This window comes from Chlorocebus sabaeus, chromosome 26 (genome assembly GCF_047675955.1).
Source record: "Chlorocebus sabaeus isolate Y175 chromosome 26, mChlSab1.0.hap1, whole genome shotgun sequence".
In the NCBI taxonomy this organism is placed as follows: Eukaryota; Metazoa; Chordata; class Mammalia; order Primates; family Cercopithecidae; genus Chlorocebus; species Chlorocebus sabaeus.
Window position 1 is genome coordinate 16,055,585 of NC_132929.1, and position 19,590 is coordinate 16,075,174.

Sequence of the window (19,590 nt, forward strand, 5' to 3'; positions counted from 1 at the left end):
TCAGTGTGGCCTCCCTCCCCTGTGTTAGGGTGAGGTGTCAGTCAGGAGGGGCTGGGGCTGGGGCTGTGCCCGAGCTGGCCGCCCCGCTCTGCTTGTTGCCACTTCAGGGTCTTAGGCTCACATCACTTCTTTCAAGCGAGGCAGGAGAAATGGCAGGGTCTGGCTGTCTGAGGGGAAGTCCTCCTCCTTCCTCCTCCTGGTGTCTTCCTCCTCCTTCCTCCTCCTGGTGTCTTGAAGGAAAGCTGCTCCTCTAGATGAATTGCATGCCGATGGAGATGCTAGAGGGGTGACAGGTAACAGCTGGCATGGCCTGTTTGACTTAACCTTGGGGCCTCATGGCTGGTGCAGCACCTGCCTCCGTCAGCCCGGCGGCCTTGGAGATATGGATGGGAAAAGGAGCCCTGGAAATGGCAAGTGGAGGCCCTGGCTGACCGGGTGGGTGTGCTCTGAGGACGTGGCCTGATGCTGAGGAGAGTCAGGGCATGTTTTGTCCTGGATGATTCACTCACGATGACCAGGGCAACACTGGTCCCATTCAGGTGGGCGAGCGTCTCTTAGGCACTCAGTCTCCATGGATCACTCTTCTCTGTATTTAAAAATACTTTGTTTTCGGCCAGACGCAGTGGCTCACGCCTGTAATCCCAACAGTTTGGGAGGCTGAGGCGGGTGGATCACCTAAGGTCAGGAGTTGAAGACCAGTCTGGTCAACATGGTGAAACCTCATCTCTACTAAAAATACAAAAATTAGCCAGACGTGGTGGTGGGTGCCTATAGTCCCAGCTACTCAGGAGGCTGAGGCAAAATAATCACTTGAACCTGGAAGACAGAGGTTGCAGTGAGCCAAGATTGCACCACTGTACTCCAGCCTGGGCAACAGAATACAATTCTGTCTCAAAAAGAAAAAAAAAAATTTTTTTAAGAGAAGCAATCCGTCATCTTTAAGGAAAACTTAGAAAAAGAGTAGAAAGATATGATAGAAGGAAATCACCTGTAGCCCCACCAGGAAAATGGGACAACTAATATTTTGATGTATTTCCTTCAAATAGCCATTGTATTCACACTGCATTGGCAAATTACCATAGGCAAAATCTTTAGAAATCCCCTACCCCTAATCTATATCATCAAGAATTCCACTTTGGGCAAAGAAAACCTTGATCGTTTAATTTGTGTCTGGGACGTATCAGTGTGGACAGGTTTAGGCCCCAGCAGGTTGTGGGCTCCAGGAGAGCCCACCAAACCGGGCCCCTCGGAATGACCACACTGGACCTGAGGGAAGGGACAGCCAGGCTACGGGTGCCCGCCATCACTCCCACCGGCTTTATTATTTTACCTTTCACACTGAGGTCTGTGATCTGTCTGCATAATTTTGGAGTACGATATGAGCTCATTCTTCCAGATTCATTTTTTTTTCCATGCAGATATCAAATTATTTCAACTACATTTATTAAAAAGATCATCCATTCCCCCAGCATGTTGCAGGGTCACCTTTGTCATTAATCAAATGACCTCATAAGAGTGGATCTATTTTTGGATTCTCTCTTCTGTTCCATTGGTCTATTTGTCAATCTTTTTGCCAATTCCATGCTAAATTGATTATTGTAACTTTATAATAAATCTTAGTATCTATTTAGTATAATCCTCCAATTTTGTTCATTAAGATTGTCTTGGCTATTCCTAGTTCTTTATGTTTCTGTATACATTTTAGAATCAGTTTATCAATTTCTACCAAAGGAAATACGCTGGGATTTTGTTTGAGATTTAAGTAAATCTGCAGGTTAACTTGGGAATAATTGACATTTTTACAGTATTGAATCTTCTAATCTATGAACATTCTTTAATATCTTTAATAATGTTTTGTATTTTCCAATATAAGGACTTTGTATATCTTTTTGTTAGATTTATTCTAGATATTTTGTATTTTTAATGTAAAATGGTATCTTTTAAAAAAAATTTTTTTTCTTTTTCTTTTTTTGAGACAGAGTCTCACTCTGTCACCCAGGCTAGAGTGCAGTGGCATGATCTCAGCTCACTGCAAGCTCTGCCTCCCAGGTTCACACCATTCTCCTGCCTCAGCCTCCTGAGTAGCTGGGACTACAGGCACCCGCCACCATGCCCGGCTAATGTTTTGTATTTTTAGTAGAGACAGGGTTTCACCGTGTTAGCCAGGATGGTCTCGATCTCCTGACCTAGTGATCTGCCCACCTCGGTCTCCCAAAGTTCTGGGATTACAGGCATGAGCCACTGCGCCCGGCCCTTTTTAAAAATTTTATGTTGTTACTGGTATGTAGAAATCCAGTTGATTTTTTAAAATATTGACCTTGAGGCCAGGCACGGTGGCTCACGCCTGTAATCCCAACACTTTGGGAGGCTCAGGTGAGTGGATCACAAGGTCAAGAGATCAAGACCATCCTGGCCAACATGGTAAAACCCCATCTCTACTAAAAATACAGAAAGTAGAGCTGGGCGTGTTGATGCGCGCCTGTAGTCCCAGCGACTCGAGAGGCTGAGGCAGGAGAATCACTTGAACCTGGAAAGTGGAGTTCTCAGTGAGTTGAGATCACTGCACTCCAGCCTGGGCAACAGAGCAAGACTCCATCTCAAGAAAAAAAAAAAAAAAAAAAATATATATATATATATATATATATATATATAGTCCTTGAATCAAGGACCTTTTAAATTCACTCCCTTAATCCCAGTTTTATGTAGATTCTTCCGCATTTCCTACTTAACACAGTCATGTTGTCCCACGCAGTGTTGGCCTCACATTTCAAATGAGTCCTGGCAGCCTCCCTTTAGGTGGCTGATTTTCCAGAGCTAAGTGATGGCCTCTGGTTTCTAAAGCTCTACTCCCTAGCCCCCAAAGCCTGAGCTCAGCTGATTGCTTCTGCCGACTCCCACCCTCACCATCACCACCCCTGGCCCTGGGACAGCCTCTGGGCTGTCCTTTCTTCTCCAGCCTCCCTGCCGCCTCTGAGAAGAACTTGTTCCGGAATGGCTCGCTATTAGAGTGGACTCAGGAGAGGCCCCCAGAGTCACTGAGACCATTTGCTAAAGATGCTCTCCCTGTGCATCCCCAGCAAAAGCTGAGTGCGTGGGAGGGGCAGGGGAGTTGGGGAGAGGGGTGTTCTGGGGTGGGTGGTGGGGGGCGAATTCGCCAGCTCTTCTTCAGCTGCAGTCTGTGTCCCTGCACCTCCAGAAGACTTCACAGAGCTAGGGAGGAGGGCACAACAGGCAGCTCAACGAATCCAGGGATAGCAGGTCTGTCCAAGAGACTGGGGGAATAGACCTGCTGAATACAGACTCTTCTGTAGCAAAAGGCAAAGGCTGTAATCCCAGCACTTTGGGAGGCCAAGGCAGGTGGATCATTTGAGGTCAGAAGTTCAAGACCAGCCTGGCCAACATGGTGAAATCCGTCTATACTAAAAATACAAAAATTAGCCGGGTATGGTGGTGGGTGCCTGTAATCTCAGTTATTCAGGAGGCTGAGGCAAGAGAATCACCTGAACCCGGGAGATGGAGGTTGCAGTGAGTCCAGATGGTGCCACTACACTCCAGTCTGGGCGAGAGGGCGGCAAGACTCCTTCTAGGAAAAAAAAAAAAAAAAAAAGGCAAAGGCCAAAAGGGAGGAGGACAAATTTTACCAAGCCATGATGTATATATGGCAAAGTCCCCAGGTCCCAGACTGACATCAGGCATGACCCCTTTGACTGGTAAGTCTAAGCAGAAAGTGGTTTGGTGTTACTCCAAGACTTGTATGTGCCCAAGTGCCAGTGTATGGAGGGCCTTCAAGCCAGGGATACAAAGAGAGGTGACATCACAAGAGAAACAGCCATCATGTATGGGGACTCTGCTTACTTCACACACCCTAAACCCTATGAGCTGTGTTTCATTAACCCCACTGGCTCAGATCATTTCGGTAACTTGTTCAAAGTCTCTCCAAATTAGTGGGAGACTCCCTACAACTCACCTGCAACTCACACAGGTTATTTTGTTGCAAAGCTTGGTCTGTAAGGGTCCTGCCCATGTGGCTCTGCCTCTAGGGAGTGTCTGCTGGACTCCCGAACCTCAGACCCAGCAGCACGACTGACATTGAGATGTCACGTGGGTTCTGATTGAGTCATGCATGGTGAATTCCTAGTGGGGAACCACTGGCTGTCCAGGGTCCCTGCTTTTCTGCCAGCTGCCTCCCAGGTCTGCGACCTCCTTCAGAACCTGCCAAAATGACTAGGAAAATGCTGTTTCCAGAGGAGGAGCCAAAAGAGAACACGATGGTCCTGCACTCCAGATCTTCGGGTGGATGAGTAATCCAAGCATTCAGTTCAAGAATCACGTTTCAGTTTGTTTCTTGAAGCCTGGAAGTGACCTTTTCAGATACATAAGAACCCAGTGAGCTGTTTTGAGCCTCTTCAGATCCGAAAGCATTCAAGTGGCAGCCCTGACTCTGTCTGCCATCAACATGTGATCCCAGGTCCCGGGCTTCCCTGAAGGCAAAACTAGAGCAGCCCTTTGGAAGTGTCCCTCCCCTTCCCAGGCCCCCAGTTCCCCGCTCTCAGATCTACCCACACCATCCGTTGCAAGCCTGTGTCACATCTGTGGATGGAGCTCAGCACGACCTTAGGCAAAGCCAGAATCAGCAAGGCACGGGACACAGGCTTGATTGCAGGTTAAGTGTTTTTGTTTTGTGTTTTTTGAGACAGAGTCTCACTCTGTTGCCCAGCCTGGAGTGCAGGGGTGCAATATCGGCTCACTACAACCTCAGCCTCCTGGGTTCAAGCAATTCTCCTCCCTCAACCCCATGGGTATCTAGGACTACAGGCACATGCCACCAGGCCCGGCTAATTTTTTTGTATTTTTAGTCAAGACAGGTTTTCACCATGTTGGCCAGGCTGGTCTCAAACTCTGACCTCAGGTGATCCACCTGCCTCGGCCTCCCAAAGTGCTAGGATTACAGGCACGAGCCCCCATGCCCGGCCCAGGTGATGTTTTACATAGATCTCCAACACCAGAGAGAAGAGTGTCAAGGGGAGGTGGTGCTCTCTGCCTTCTCCGGAGAGCTTTACCCCTAAGTTAGCTGCTCCTCACCCATCCCAGGCTATCCTCTTGGCTCAAGGCCTTTCTGGAATTGAGGTAAAGCACCTGGTAACCGTGAAGGCCCTTTGGGGGCTCCCTGAGGCATAATACTCCCAGCCCAGGCGGCATGTCTGTGATCAGCTGGTTGGTTTTTTAATTAATATATCATATTAACAGGTTCAGCCATCCTGGGACAAAGCTGAGTTGTAATAAAAAAAACAAAAAGCCAACAAAAAAATAACTTTAATATACTGTTGGATTCAATGTGATAGTTTTGTTTAAGATTTTCATAGTTATGTTCCTAAATGATATTGAGTCAAATTTTCCTTTCTTGTACTCTCCTTATCTGGTTTTAAGAAACAAGGTCATACTCGTTTCATAAAACTAGCTTGCTAACTTTCCTCCCTCTTTCCCCCTTTTTAAAATTCGTTGACAGTGGAATGATACTTGTAATGGGCTTTGGATTTTATCAAAACACACGCCCCGAGTCTGCCTGCTTGCAGGGGACTTGGCACAGACAAGAAGACACCTTTTCCTTGTTTATAGTCTGCATTGGCTTATTTATGGCGCTTTTGTTGTTTCTGGGACTGTTCTGCTGGGAGCCAGCCATTTCCCTGAGGAAGCAGAGATGAAAGTGGAGGGAAGCCCTAGGCTTCTAGGGGAGCTTTGCTGGGGGAGGGGAGGGAGCCTGAGCCTGGTGCCCCAGCCCTGCTGCAGCCACCCCTCTTTCCTGCAGGAGCTCGACCTGACTCTACCTTTACAGGCACCATGTTTCGAAAGAAAAAGAAGAAACGCCCTGAGATCTCAGCCCCACAGAACTTCCAGCACCGTGTCCACACCTCCTTCGACCCCAAAGAAGGCAAGTTTGTGGGCCTTCCCCCACAATGGCAGAACATCCTGGACACACTGCGGCGCCCCAAGCCTGTGGTGGACCCTTCGCGAATCACACGGGTGCAGCTCCAGCCCATGAAGGTAAGAGGGGCAGGCAGGGATGAGGTTCAGCCTCTCCCAGTACACAGACAACCATGCCTGGCTAAACTTCAGAAAGGCCCCTGGAGGGACCACCTACTTCACAGCTATCAATTCACCAGCCATTTTAACTCCCTGCCTGTCAGCCTGCCATTCTCTCCCTGCGTAAGCCAGGGTGAAGGAGCCCGGGGAGACCCTCTCTGCAGCGTGGTGGGGTTGCCAGATTCAGCACATGAAAATGTAAGAGCTCAATTGCATTTATATTTCAGATGACAACGAATAGTCTTTTAGGACATGTCCCATTCAATATTTGGACCTGCAGCCCCGTAGGGACCGAGGGCTCTCCCAGACCAGGAGAATTTTAGTTGTGAGGGTCAGAACTAGTAGACCCAAGAGCCTGGCAGAAGTTGGGATCAGGGGCCCTATCAGGGTTTGGAGGCCACGACGCCAGCGTGTGTGGAGCAGCCCCTGGCCTGGTCTGTTTTCCTCAGTGGGCTGGGCACGTCTCTCCCAGTCACCCGTGGAGCTAGAGAATGGAGCCCCACCCCCTGAGCCTCAGCTCCCTGGCCCAGCCGACCACAGCCCTGGGCATGCCGGATGCAGCCCCATGGCACTCACCATCTGCTCTGCTGATGCTGGGCCTTCTCCCCGCAGCCCTGCATCCAGCACAGGTGGGACCCACAGTGGCCCTGATCAATTATGGAAAACTTAATGGGTGGACGACACAGCAGGGAGGTCTTTAGGCAGTCCTCCCCAGGGCCCTCAAGGACATTCTCTGACCCTGATGTCCCGGCTGCCCCTCCCTGCCACAATCAGGCGGCTCCCACATACTTCTCTCTTCCCCTACAGACAGTGGTGCGGGGCAGCGCGGTGCCTGTGGATGGCTACATCTCGGGGCTGCTCAACGACATCCAGAAGTTGTCAGTCATCAGCTCCAACACCCTGCGCGGCCGCAGTCCCACTAGCCGGCGGCGGGCACAGTCCCTGGGGCTGCTGGGGGATGAGCACTGGGCCACCGACCCAGACATGTACCTCCAGAGTCCCCAGTCTGAGCGCACTGACCCCCACGGCCTCTACCTCAGCTGCAATGGGGGCACACCAGCAGGCCACAAGCAGATGCCGTGGCCCGAGCCACAGAGCCCACGGGTCCTGCCCAATGGGCTGGCTGCAAAGGCACAGTCCCTGGGCCCCGCCGAATTTCAGGGTGCCTCACAGCGCTGTCTGCAGCTGGGTGCTTGCCTGCAGAGCTCCCCACCAGGAGCCTCACCCCCCACAGCCACTGGCAGGCGTGGAATGAAGGTTGCCAAGCATGGCTCTGAGGAGGCCCGGCCACAGTCCTGCCTGGTGGGCTCAGCCACGGGCAGGCCAGGTGGGGAAGGCAGCCCTAGCCCTAAGACCCAGGAGAGCAGCCTGAAGCGTAGGCTATTCCGAAGCATGTTCCTGTCCACTGCTGCCACGGCCCCTCCAAGCAGCAGCAAGCCAGGCCCTCCACCACAGAGCAAGGTGAGTCAGGAGCCTGGTCTGCGGGTGTCCACTGGGGAGTGGGTGTAGGGACGCAGGCCCTGCCTGGCCTTCCCCTTGGAGGACTTGCAAAGAGGCTCCCGGGACTGCTTCCGCCTAAGGCGGCAGAAATGTGCACGGTAACCTCTCCTCTGAGGAGGGTGGCTGGCCGCCTCCTTCCCTCCCTTCCTTTCCTTCTTTTCTCTGTGGCAGTTGTGTTGTTTCCCATTTCTGTCATTATTTGTTCCCGAGTGTGTGGCCATAGGAAAAGCTGGATTTGCCTTGTCCGGGGGCAGCAGGAGACCGACTTGTGGCATGTGTGACTGCTTCAGATGCGCATTTTTCTTGTGAGAAAGTGACATTTCTTGGCAGGCAGAGTGGAGCACCTTTTCACTTCTTGCAGGCTCTGCAGCTTCCTGTCCCTAGTGACAGTAACCTCCTTCCCCATTTGGCAGAGGAGGAGACTGACAGAGAGAGGGTGAGACACCCCCAGGCATGATGGAGAATGAGTCAGAGAAGGAAGGTGGGGAGTACTCTGGGGCTGCCTGTCTGGCCCGGGCCCTCTTGGCTCATGACTCTCGCGTATGAAGGCTTTACAAGCACAGCAGTCACTTGTTCTTTAGCTCCCTCCTGGGAGGGTGGAAGGCAGGCCTAAGAAACGACTGCTGACAGGGGCATGGGCAATAGAGCCTCCCCTCCTCCTGGGAGGGCCTTAAGACAAGCCTGGGTCCTCCCCTGTCATCAGTGGGGTGAGTGTGGCCTGCACAGGGTGTGGGTTTGGGGATGGCCTGGACTACAACCTTTCTCGGTCACTGCCTGCCGGCTGAGGTACTCAGAGAAAGTTCTTGGCTTTGTGCACTCCAGTCCCCTACTAGGTTAAAGGACAGTGGGTTGGGATCCCCATGGGGTATGGCTTGATGTACCTGTGAGAGGAACATGAGAATCTGTGAGCTGCAGGGTGTCTGGAAGGCTGTGCCCCTGGGGAGACTCGACCAGAAAACTAAGGTAAGATCAGGACAGTACACCCTGCTGGGAAGGTGAGAATCGGAGCCTGACCTCCCTCTGTCTCTCAGGAGTCCTGCTGGGAGGCCTTAGGGATTTGAGAAAGGGGTTGTCAACACTGGGCTGGGCACTCATTTGCATCTTTCTGGGCTCCTGCCAGCTCTCCACAGCATGGGGGAGGCCTGTCCATCCCTGCACAGTGCACTGAGTACTCACCGTGGCCACTGCTGCGGGGGGAGGCCTGTCCATCCCTGCACAGTGCACTGAGTACTCACCGTGGCCACTGCTGCGGGGAGAGGCCTGTCCATCCCTGCACAGTGCACTGAGTACTCACCGTGGCCACTGCTGCGGGGTGTGCTGGAATGTCCCCCATGCTTGTGGGAGCAGGTGGTAGTTATCTTGAGCTCGACAACACCATACTTCCAAATCCAGGGCAGTGGTTTCCTTCTGGGCAACTCAGACACACCTTTTGAGAGTGCTGCTCTGGAGCCAGACCTCTCAACAGCAAGGCTGAGACCCCCTGAGCTGCTCTGGGCCAGGGCTTCTCAGTGTCCGCACTGCTGACGCTCAGGTCAGGCCATCCTTTGTGGTGGGCTCTCCTTGCACTGTAGCAGCCTTCCTGGCCTCTACTCACTAGAAGCTGGTAGTACTCCCGGTTGGAATAACCAAAAATGCCTCCAGATATTGCCGAATGTCACTTGAGCACCCCCATTAAGAACCACTGCCTTAAGCAAATTCAATAACACAGATGGGGAGCATCAACCTTCCTCCTCCTCCTCCTCCACCACCTACCCCAGGAGCCCCCAGATCAAGCCAGCAGCCCTTGGCACTGGAGCTGACTCTGGACACTCGCAGCAGCTTCCATAACAGCAGTTAAGCCACAGAGGCCATGCAGTGTGCCAGGCATGGCTGCAGGAGGGTCTGAGTATAGACTCCGGGGCTCCTGTACCTAGCCCCAGGCAGGGAGGCCTGGAGTCTCTCTAGCTAAAGAGAACAGGAAGACACGGCTTGGGGGCACAGAGGCCAAAGAGGCAAGACAGTTTGTTAGGAGCTTGCAGGGTTTAGACATGTTCCACTTAGAGTCAGAAGCGCAAACATTGGTTAAGCACCCACTGTGTACTCCGATATATGTCAAGGATACATGGCACCAGTGGGATTGCAGCAGGGGAGTCAGCAATCATGGGCGTCCGTGGGTTCCAGTGCCTACAGGACAACCAGACAACCCACAGGGTTATGAGGATTACATGAGATACAGCATTGAAGGCACTTGTCAAAGTGCTAAGCCCTCAATAAATGGCTTTATTAGTAGTATTTGAGATGGCATCTCCCTCTGTTGCCCAGGCTGGAGTGCAGTGGCACAGTCTTGGCTCACTGCAACCCCCACCTCCTGGGTTCAAGTGATCATCCCACCTCAGCCTCCCAAGTAGCTGGGATTAAAGGCATGCTCCACCATACCCAGCTAATTTTTGTATTTTTAGTAGAGATGGGGTTTCACCACATTGGCCAGGCTGGTCTCGAACTCCTGACCTCAAGTGATCCACCTGCCTTGGCCTCCCAAAGTGCTGGGATTACAGGCACCTGAGCCACCATGCCAGACCGGCTTTATTATTTTTAAAAATATTATGCCATGGCCTCTCCCCTTTAGGATACTTACAGTACAGCCCCCTGAGCCCACAGTGGAGAAGCATGGCTCAGGGCGGGAAATGAGGCATTGATGTAAATGTAGGCGTGACTCTTCTAGTGGCTTTCTTCCCAAGAGGTCTGTCACATGAGTAACTTCAGAATTAATCCAGAGCCCATAACAATTAATTAATTCCATTGTCGTGTCCCCCTTTCCCTTTCTTGTGTGGCTTCACAAGTTTCATCTGATCCTTGCTTGTGATTACATTGATAAAAGCTCCCTCCCTGTGGAACAGGCAGTGAAGCCGATGAAAGGACACTGGGGACCCGACCTTGCCAGGCTGAAGACCGAGCCAGCTCCTGGGACTCCCCAGCCTGTGTCCCAGACTCTGCTGGTGCTGGGCTCCTGGCTGGGCCACCCCTCCCCCAGTCTCCAGACGCAGGCTCCGCCCTGAGCCCAGCCAGCACCCGCAGCAGCAGCAGCAGCACAGGGACCTGGCCCGTGGAGACAGGGAAGGAACCCCCACCTCGGCCTGTCCACGTGGCTCTTGCTCCCACGCCCACACATCCTCAGAGCAGAGCTGGCCCAGGAAGAAGCCCTGGAGGCCAGGAGGGGCATGATCTCATTTTAGAGCCTTTCTTAGGAGCTTCAGGACGAGAGGTCATCAGAGTCACCTCAAGAGGAGCTTTAGGTGGTCCCCAAGCTTCTGCCCCGACCCACACGGATGGGTGCCTGGAGAGCATGTTTTCTGAGTTAAGTCCACACTCAGGCCAGCAGGCAGCCTCCTTAGCACCCCGAGCCTTTCTACAGGTTGACTGTGTGATGCAGTGAGCCCTGCCCCACTTCCCTCCCTGTCCCTGCCTGGTGACATCTCATGGAACCTCTGTTCCCAGGAACTGGCATCATAGCCTCAGTCATGGCCATGCTCCCTCCACCCCCCTCACAGCCCTCCCAGAGGCTCCCTGAGGCCATAAGATCATACTGCCCACTCATGCAGAGCTTCTCAAAGTACGTTCCATGAGCCTCCTAGGACGCAGGGACATTGTTCAAATGCAGAGTCTCTGCTCTAGGGCCCCACTGAATCAGGCTGTGAGGTGGGAAGTCCGCAGTTCTGCGCATGTCCCTGCCTCGTAGCGGAGACTGGGGCTCAGAGAAGATGACTCGCCTAAGGCTCACTGCAGGGTACAGCAGCCCAGGGCCGGGCCCCAGGTCCTGACAGCCCAGTCCAGGGGTCCCACTGCTCCACTACACAGTGGATGGTGACAGTGTCACACTGGATGGTGACAGTCAGGTGCTGGCGACGACATGGGAGAATGTTTACTGTCCAAATGCACTCTCTAGGGATGGAGTGAGTCCAGGCAGTCCTGGGAGAATTTCTAGCTTCTTTCCTGTGAAGGTCAAGCACACACACGGGTGGGCAGGCAGGTGTGGGGGTGGCAGAAGTCTGGCCCAGCGTGGCTGTCGGCCAGTAGGTGTTCTACCCTAAGCAGGCCAGGGACTTGACTGGAGAGTGGAAGCCCTGAAGCCGTGGGGAGTCGGGGAAGGAAGGGAGTGAGGGTTGCTAAAGACATTGAAAAGACTCTGGTGGGGCCCAAGGCCTAGATTTGGGGTTTGGGGTCCCTGAGCAAGCATCCCAGCCCAAACTTACTGCTTGAGATTTCCTGTAAGTTGTTTCAGCTCAGGGATCAGGACCAGGACCCACTGGGCACCTAAGACAATGGCTTACATGATGGGTTTGCAGAAGTTCCTAGAAGGCCTTCTCTGCAGCCCCTGAAGCATCCCTCTCCAGGTGCCCTTTAAAAACACATAATCCCTGGGAGGGGTCATGGTGCATGTCACCGCTCCTTGGGGAGAACCCAAAGATGGGTGGGCGCCTTTCCTGCCAGAGAGAGCAGGGGGCTTGGGCTCAGAAAAGCAAGAAGCCTCACAGGCTTCCAGGGCTGGGCCTGAGCAGGGCTCACTGGGCGCCCAGGCTGCCCCTCTGCTCCAGCTTCCCTCCCTCCCCGCCAGAGCCCATGAGGATAGGCCCCTACCTTCTCCTCCCTCCCGGGGGCTCCTTAGCCAGGAGTTTCATGCCAAGGAGGAAGTGGAAGGATTCCTTTATGGGGTCTTTAAGACATCTCCTCATCCCTGGCCTCAAGGCTTGGGTTTGGCTGGACCTACCCTCCTAACTCCAGATCTCTCTGGCACCAGATTCCCAGCCCAGGGGAGACACCCGAGGACCCCCCAGATGGTGACATACCTCTGTGGTCCTCTGTCAGGGACATAACCTTCCAGCACAGATTCACAGACTACCTGCTGCAGGCACAAGCAGGGCTATCGGGCCCCAGGTGTGGCTCCCCTGCCTTGGTTCGGGGAGTGGAGACACAGCTGCCCACTGCTCCCCACCCCACTGCCAGGCCTCTTCTGCCCCCATGGGTTCTGGAGTGGAGGAGCTTGGGAGTGAAGAATGCCTCTGACCCAGATTCTTCAAGCAGCCTCTTAGCACAGAGGAAGATTCTGCCTTACAGCAGCCTCCCTGGGGTCTAGCTATCAATCGCCAAGGAAGAAATACCCAGCACAGGACCCCGCAGGGAGTTGGCCTTCTCTGTCTTCCCAGGTGCAGTAGGGCGAGTGTAAGGAGCTGTCTTGGGCCTGCCCAGCTTGGTGCCCTGCGGGGGGCTGCTCACACAGGACTGTGGCTGGGCTTCAGCTCCGTCTGAAAATCTTTGCTCAGAGCACCTCCCTAGTTTGATCTGACACCCTGCCTGACCCTGCCAGAGTCCAGAGGTCACGGCAGCCAGTCCCTGCCTCTGGGAAGGTGATTCCAAATGCTCCCACAGCCATGCCCCGTACTGTTGCTTTGTCCCTGCAGCCCAACTCCTCTTTTCGACCGCCACAGAAAGACAACCCTCCAAGCCTGGTGGCCAAGGCCCAGTCCTTGCCCTCGGACCAGCCAGTGGGGACCTTCAGCCCTCTGACCACTTCGGATACCAGCAGCCCCCAGAAGTCCCTCCGCACAGCCCCGGCCGCAGGCCCGCTTCCAGGCCGGTCTTCCCCAGCAGGTTCCCCCCGCACCTGGCACGCCCAGATCAGCACCAGCAACCTGTACCTGCCCCAGGACCCCACGGTTGCCAAGGGCACTCTGGCTGGTGAGGACACAGGTGTTGTGACACATGAGCAGTTCAAGGCTGCACTCAGGATGGTGGTGGACCAGGGTGACCCCCGGCTGTTGCTGGACAGCTACGTGAAGATTGGCGAGGGCTCCACCGGCATCGTCTGTTTGGCCCGGGAGAAGCACTCAGGCCGCCAGGTGGCCGTCAAGATGATGGACCTCAGGAAGCAGCAGCGCAGGGAGCTGCTCTTCAACGAGGTGGGAGGACAGGGCAGGACGGGCGGGGGCGTTGGGGATGGGCAGTGAACAGCCAGCCAGGCTGGACATCTGTGAGCAGGGGCAGTGGGTGGCCATGCTTCTGGGCACCGTGCCCGGCACTCAGGCCCCCACCTGCCCCCAGGTGGTGATCATGCGGGACTACCAGCACTTCAACGTGGTGGAGATGTACAAGAGCTACCTAGTGGGCGATGAGCTGTGGGTGCTCATGGAGTTCCTGCAGGGAGGAGCCCTCACAGACATCGTCTCCCAAGTCAGGTGGGCAGCTGGGAGGGCTGGATCCTGAATGCGGGCTGCCCTCACCATGGCCCTGCCAGGGCAATGTGTTCTGCTGCCTGTGGCCCAGAAGACTTGGGATGCCTGTTGGATCATCCTGGGCTCTCCTGCCTGCTGGGGTAACTGGCATCCAGGGGTCTTGGGAATAGAGAAGAGAAGGGTGGCTTCTATCCAAGGCTCAGGCCCGTTTTCACCAGGGCTATGGCCCGACTGTGCTGCCAAACAGATTGCCTGGGAGCCATGGGGCCTAGCACCAGGGACTCCTACTCTGCTCAGCCACCCCACAAGCTGCCAGAGCTAACGCTCTCTTCCATCGGGCGGCCCCACCTTCCTATCCAGGCTGAATGAAGAGCAGATCGCCACTGTGTGTGAGGCTGTGCTGCAGGCCCTGGCTTACCTGCATGCCCAGGGTGTCATCCACCGGGACATCAAGAGTGACTCCATCCTGCTGACCCTGGATGGCAGGGTAGGTTCCATACTGTCCCTGGCATAGCCACGCTCCCACTTCCTCCCAGTCCACCACTCACTCCGCTTTCAACCCTAGGTGAAGCTCTCGGACTTCGGATTCTGTGCTCAGATCAGCAAAGACGTCCCTAAGAGGAAGTCCCTGGTGGGAACCCCCTACTGGATGGCTCCTGAAGTGATCTCCAGGTCTCTGTATGCCACTGAGGTAACAGTTCCCTCCACCCCCCAGACCTCCCAAAAGCCCTTCTGCTGTGTCCCCTCCGGTGACCTCACCAAAAGCAGCCCTGGTTGTCAGAGTCCCACCTAGTCAACACTCTCCCCTTTCCATGGGGCTGCTCCCGCCCATGACCTGGCTGCCAGGAACGAGTCCTGCAAGTGTTTGCTCAGCTCAAGGGCAGAATGGGGTATGGCCAGGCCTCCCATGGATGATGGCCTTTCTCTGAGTGACTGACAGCTGTGTCCCTATAGGCAGTGGTCACTCATGCAGGCAGTAACTGGCCATGGGGCAGGTGGCCGGGGGAGGAAGGAGACACACTCACCAAGGAGAGCTGGGGCCAGCTGTCCCCCCTCCACCACTGCCGCCACCAGAACACGGCTAGCAATGGGCCAGGCCAGGCTCTGGCCATGGGGTCAGGGACATTTTCCTCCTGCAGGTGGATATCTGGTCTCTGGGCATCATGGTGATTGAGATGGTGGATGGGGAGCCACCCTACTTCAGTGACTCCCCAGTGCAAGCCATGAAGAGGCTCCGGGACAGCCCCCCGCCCAAGCTGAAAAACTCTCACAAGGTCAGTTGGCACACAAGGGTGCGACCTCGCAGACCCCATTCCTCCTGAGGCAAGAGGACCAGAGCCTAGGCTCCTAGCATCTCCCTTCCACAGAAGCTACACGGTCTGGGCTCCTGGAAAAGGCTCCTCTTTCTCCACACAAAACCTGCACCTGGGTGTGGAGCCGCATCTATGCACAAGTTCGCATGTGCGCTCCAACAAGTCGCCTCCCACGGCTGTGGCAGGATGGTTGCTACTCGGCAGGCACTGGTCGGAAGCCCAGGGGGGCCCATGAGCAGGGAAAGCCAGGACACCAGCAATCCCTGCTGTCCCGGAAGGAATCTGGAGAAGCTTCACTGAGCACAAACCCTTCTACCCCAAGTGTCAGGAGATCCGTACCATGATTCCATGTCCCTGTCCATCACGGCGAGTTGGCTCATGCTCCATTGTTGCACACCCCGACACAGCTGAGCCACAGCATTCCCCTTAAAGCCAGTATATGTGCATGGACGTGTATACATGTAACCCTTTTTGCCAAATCCGCCCCAACCCCGCAGGCCTTACCGTGGACGCCCCCTGCTGGCAGGTCAGCACGAGGCTGCTAAGTGGCATCGCCATCTGGTGGCCAAAGCTAGAAATGTCTCAGGGGGCTGAAGCCTCGCCTCTAAATAGCAAAAAAAGAGTTCTGTGGCCCCAACACAAAGCTGGATGAGAGGACCAACCGGAAACATCTTCCAGGACAACTGCTCCTTGGAGCCTGCACCGCTAACTCCAAAATTAGCATATAAAGATCTCTAGTTGGCTAATTGCTCAGAGGATGTAGCCTTCTGCCCAAGACTGAGCCTCATGCCAAGATACTGGCTCAAAATGAACCAAGATAAGCCCTTGCCTTAGACTCTAAGGCCTAGAGCAACAAAGAAATCTTCCTTTTCAGGTCTCACTTTATTTTCTATTTTTCAGAGCACTTCCTCATCCTTGACCTGTTTGTTTTTGTTGTTTTTGTTTTTGTTTTTGAGATAGAGTCTCTGTTGCTCAGGCTGGAATGCAGTGGTGTGATCTCGGCTCACTGCAACCTCCGCCTCCTGGGTTCAAGCAATTCTCCTGCTTCAGCCTCCTGAGTAGCTGGGAATACAGGCATGTGCCACCACGCCCAGCTAATTTTTGCATTTTTAGTAGAGACGCGGTTTTGCCATGTTGGTCAGGCTGGTCTACAAACTCCTGACCTTGTGATCTGCCCAACTTGGCCTCCCAAAGTGCTGGGATTACAGGCAATGAGCCACTGCACCCAACGACCTGTTTTTAAAATCTTCTCAAAAGCCCTATGTGGCAGACAGGGCAAGCATACTTTATCACTAGCCCATTTTACAGATGAGAAAACTGAGGCCTAGAGAAAACTGTGACTTGCCTGAGATCAGGGATAGAGCCAGGCCTGGATCACTGATGCCAATTCTCTGCCCCTTCCACAGAGCTATAGCATCTGAATACTGACAGCCTTGGGGGGTGGGGAGGGGCAAGGGGACAGGAAGTTAAAAAACCAGCGAATTCAAGACTTTCAAACAATGACAGGGCCAGGCAATTAGGTCACCCCAAAGTGACTGCAAATTGTGGCTTAATCTCACTGCCCTGTCTCTACAGGTCTCCCCAGTGCTGCGAGACTTCCTGGAGCGGATGCTGGTGCGGGACCCCCAAGAGAGAGCCACAGCCCAGGAGCTCCTAGACCACCCCTTCCTGCTGCAGACAGGGCTACCCGAGTGCCTGGTGCCCCTGATCCAGCTCTACCGCAAGCAGACCTCCACCTGCTGAGCCCACTCTGAGTACACCTGCCACCTGTGCCCACAGGCAGGGCACACGGGGCAGCCAGCCTGCCGGCAGGGCTTGCCTGCCTCCTCCTCTCAGTATTCTCTCCAAAGATTGAAATGTGAAGCCCCAGCCCCACCCTCTGCCCCTCAGCCCACTGGGCCAGGCCGGACCTGCCCCCTCAGTGTCTCTCCCTCCTGAGTCCCCAGATGGAGACCCCTTCTACAGGATGACCCCTTGATATCTGCACAGGGATATTTCTAAGAAATGCAGAGACCAGCGTTCCTGGCCTCTGCAGCCAACACAGTAGAAAAGGCTACTGTGGTTTTTTAAAGGTAGTTGTCCACTAGCGTCCTAGGCCACTGCAGAGGGCAGACTGCTGGTCTCCACAGATACTTGCTGTTCTCAGCTCCAGCTTCAAACCTCGGGTCTCGAGAGGGCCACGGGCCACGGGCCACGGGGTGGTTTTTATGACCTGAATCCCGCTTCCTCCCTCACGTCTGATGTCCTGAAGGTGCAGTCCCAGCTGTACGGCCCCTCCCTGCCCAGAACTGTGAATGGCCTGCTCCAGGCCATGGCTGTGGGCAGGGATTGAGGGGGCAATTTCTGAGTGAAAAAGAAAGAATGGGGTTGGTGGTGAAGGTGCTCTCACTTTACAGAATGGAGAGAACATCGTGTGTGTGTGTGTGTGTGTGTGTGTAAGGGGAGGAAAGCCACCTTGACAGCCCAGGTCCCTTCAGGTCACCCACAGCCAGCTTCAGGAAGGCTGCCCCATCCTCTCTCCCACTAAGTTCTGGCCTAAAGGGACCTGCTTTCTTGGCCTGGCTTCCACCTCTCCAGTCCTGTGTCTACCTGGCCAGTGGAGTGGTCCCTGCTAAGTCTAACACATCCTGGGGGCTCGGGAGGCTTCTGAGCTTCTCCTGTACTGTGCAGCGTGAGGGCCAGAGACAGGAATTTAAGGAATGGTAACTGTGTTACCTTTCAAGTTTATCCCAATAACCAGGTCATCAGGGACCCATTGTTCTCTTCAGAACCCTATCTGGGAGAGAAGGCGAACCACCTCCGGGTTTCCATCACGTCAAGGTCACAGGCACCCATTTGTGCAAACCATCTGCCCCGGCTGCCTCCACAGACAGCTGTCTCCTTGTCCTCCTCGGCCCCGCCCCACTTCAGGGCTGCTGTGAGATGGAATTCCAGGAAAGAACTTCAGGTGTCTGGACCCTTTCTATCTAGATAATATTTTTAGATTCTTCTGCTCCCTAGTGACCTACATGGGGGCAAAGAAATTGCAAGGACTTTTTTTTAAGGGTCAGAGTTTTCAAAACAAAAGCATCTTCCCTAGAAATTTTTGTGAATTGTTTGCACTTGTGCCTGTTTTAAATTAAATTGAGTGTTCAAAGCCATTGGGCTTCCTGTGTCTCTGGGAGCCGAGACCGGCGGTCTTGGAGGGGGGGCCGCCTGTGGTGGGTGAATCTCGTGGAGCCTCCCCTCCTCCCCACATGAGCTCTCCAGCAGCCACACCACAGAACACCCAACTTCCCTGGTGACCTGTGGGCCCGAAAGGCAGGCAGAGAGGAAGGGAAACAGGAAGTGAACGGCCCCTGGGAATGAAGGCGATGAAAAACAGACCGGGCTACTCTCCCAGGGGAGAAGAGCCCACAAGGAAAGCCAGGACCCTGCGCTGCGTTTGCTAAGGGTGAGCACAGTGGCTGACGACCACCCTACGTGTCGGCTTCTCCCATCCTCTGCGGCTCCTCACCCCGACCCCGGACCTCCAGCGTCCACAGGAAGTGGTCTGAAACTGCTTCCAGTGGGAGAGCAGTCCCTGTCTCACTCCTCAGTACTGAGGGAGATGGTGTGGAGTTGAGAAAGAATGGAGCAGAGGCTGGAAACCAGGGAGCCTGGGCTCTCCTCCTGGGGTTGGGGAGGTGGATACAATTATCTTGCGATTTCCAGCTCCCGCACGGATTCCCGCACTTCCTTCCTGAGATCTCCCACTGCCCAGGGTTTAGGGGCAAGCCAGGAGCAAGAAACCACGCAGCCTTTCTTTCACTTCCCAGTGCATTCACACCCTGACAGGTGCCCTGGTGTTGCTGCCGGCCTGGCCCCACCACCCAGCTCAGCAGAAGCAGCACCTGTGACTTACCTTCAGGAGCCAGCACAGTGGGACGGGCCTGGCAGAGGCTCACTAAGGCAGGGGCCTCCATAGGAGGCAAGGGCTCAGTCCATCTCTCCAAAGGGAGCCGAGGGTCAGGAGTGCTTGATAAGGCAAAGAGAGGCCAGTTCTCGCAACGGAATAACACTGGATTTATTAACTATTCTTTGAGTTCTAACAGTCCTTCCACCACACAATATCACTCTGAAAGGGTGTGCGTATGTCCCACAGCTCACACACAGACCGCTTCTGATCTTAGGGTACCGAGCGCCAGCATCCTGGGTGACTCTTCACAATGACAAAAGCAACAAGAATTGGACAAGCAAAAGATTTAGAAAAGTCTCTTCTGAAGGTAGAGATTGCTAAAGAGGACCCAGCCTCAACACCCTGGGGCTGACAAAGGGAATTCAGGGGAGAAAAATGTGGAAGTTCTGCACGGAGCCGGGCCTGGAAAGGAGTCTGTACGGACAGCAAGGCAGTCAGACACACGATGCAGTTGTTTAGGAACGTCACTTTCTACCACCAAGCTCTCGGCAGCTCCACAGAGAAGAGCCCTCATGGTTGTTTATCCAGTCAAGAGGGCCCAGGGTGACATTCA

General features: G+C 54.4%; 1 protein-coding gene across 5 annotated transcripts in view; it reads left to right on the forward strand.

The window, feature by feature from the left end:
- PAK6 (p21 (RAC1) activated kinase 6) overlaps nucleotides 1–18,287 on the forward strand; it is a 38,828-nt gene extending 20,541 nt beyond the window's left edge. For 4 of the 5 annotated variants that reach the window (XM_008017064.3, XM_038009830.2, XM_008017067.3 and 1 more), the window contains 8 exons: nucleotides 5,834–6,042; nucleotides 6,889–7,542; nucleotides 13,017–13,514; nucleotides 13,657–13,790; nucleotides 14,148–14,274; nucleotides 14,353–14,478; nucleotides 14,927–15,061; nucleotides 16,676–18,286. In XM_008017064.3, the coding sequence (XP_008015255.3) occupies nucleotides 5,839–6,042; nucleotides 6,889–7,542; nucleotides 13,017–13,514; nucleotides 13,657–13,790; nucleotides 14,148–14,274; nucleotides 14,353–14,478; nucleotides 14,927–15,061; nucleotides 16,676–16,843 (2,046 nt within the window). In that variant the 5' untranslated portion in view covers nucleotides 5,834–5,838 and the 3' untranslated portion in view covers nucleotides 16,844–18,286. Of the gene's footprint in view, nucleotides 1–5,806; nucleotides 6,043–6,888; nucleotides 7,543–13,016; nucleotides 13,515–13,656; nucleotides 13,791–14,147; nucleotides 14,275–14,352; nucleotides 14,479–14,926; nucleotides 15,062–16,675 lie in introns of all 5 variants that reach the window. The other variant, XM_038009831.2, reaches the window with a different exon arrangement.
- Nucleotides 18,288–19,590: the final 1,303 nt, after the last annotated feature.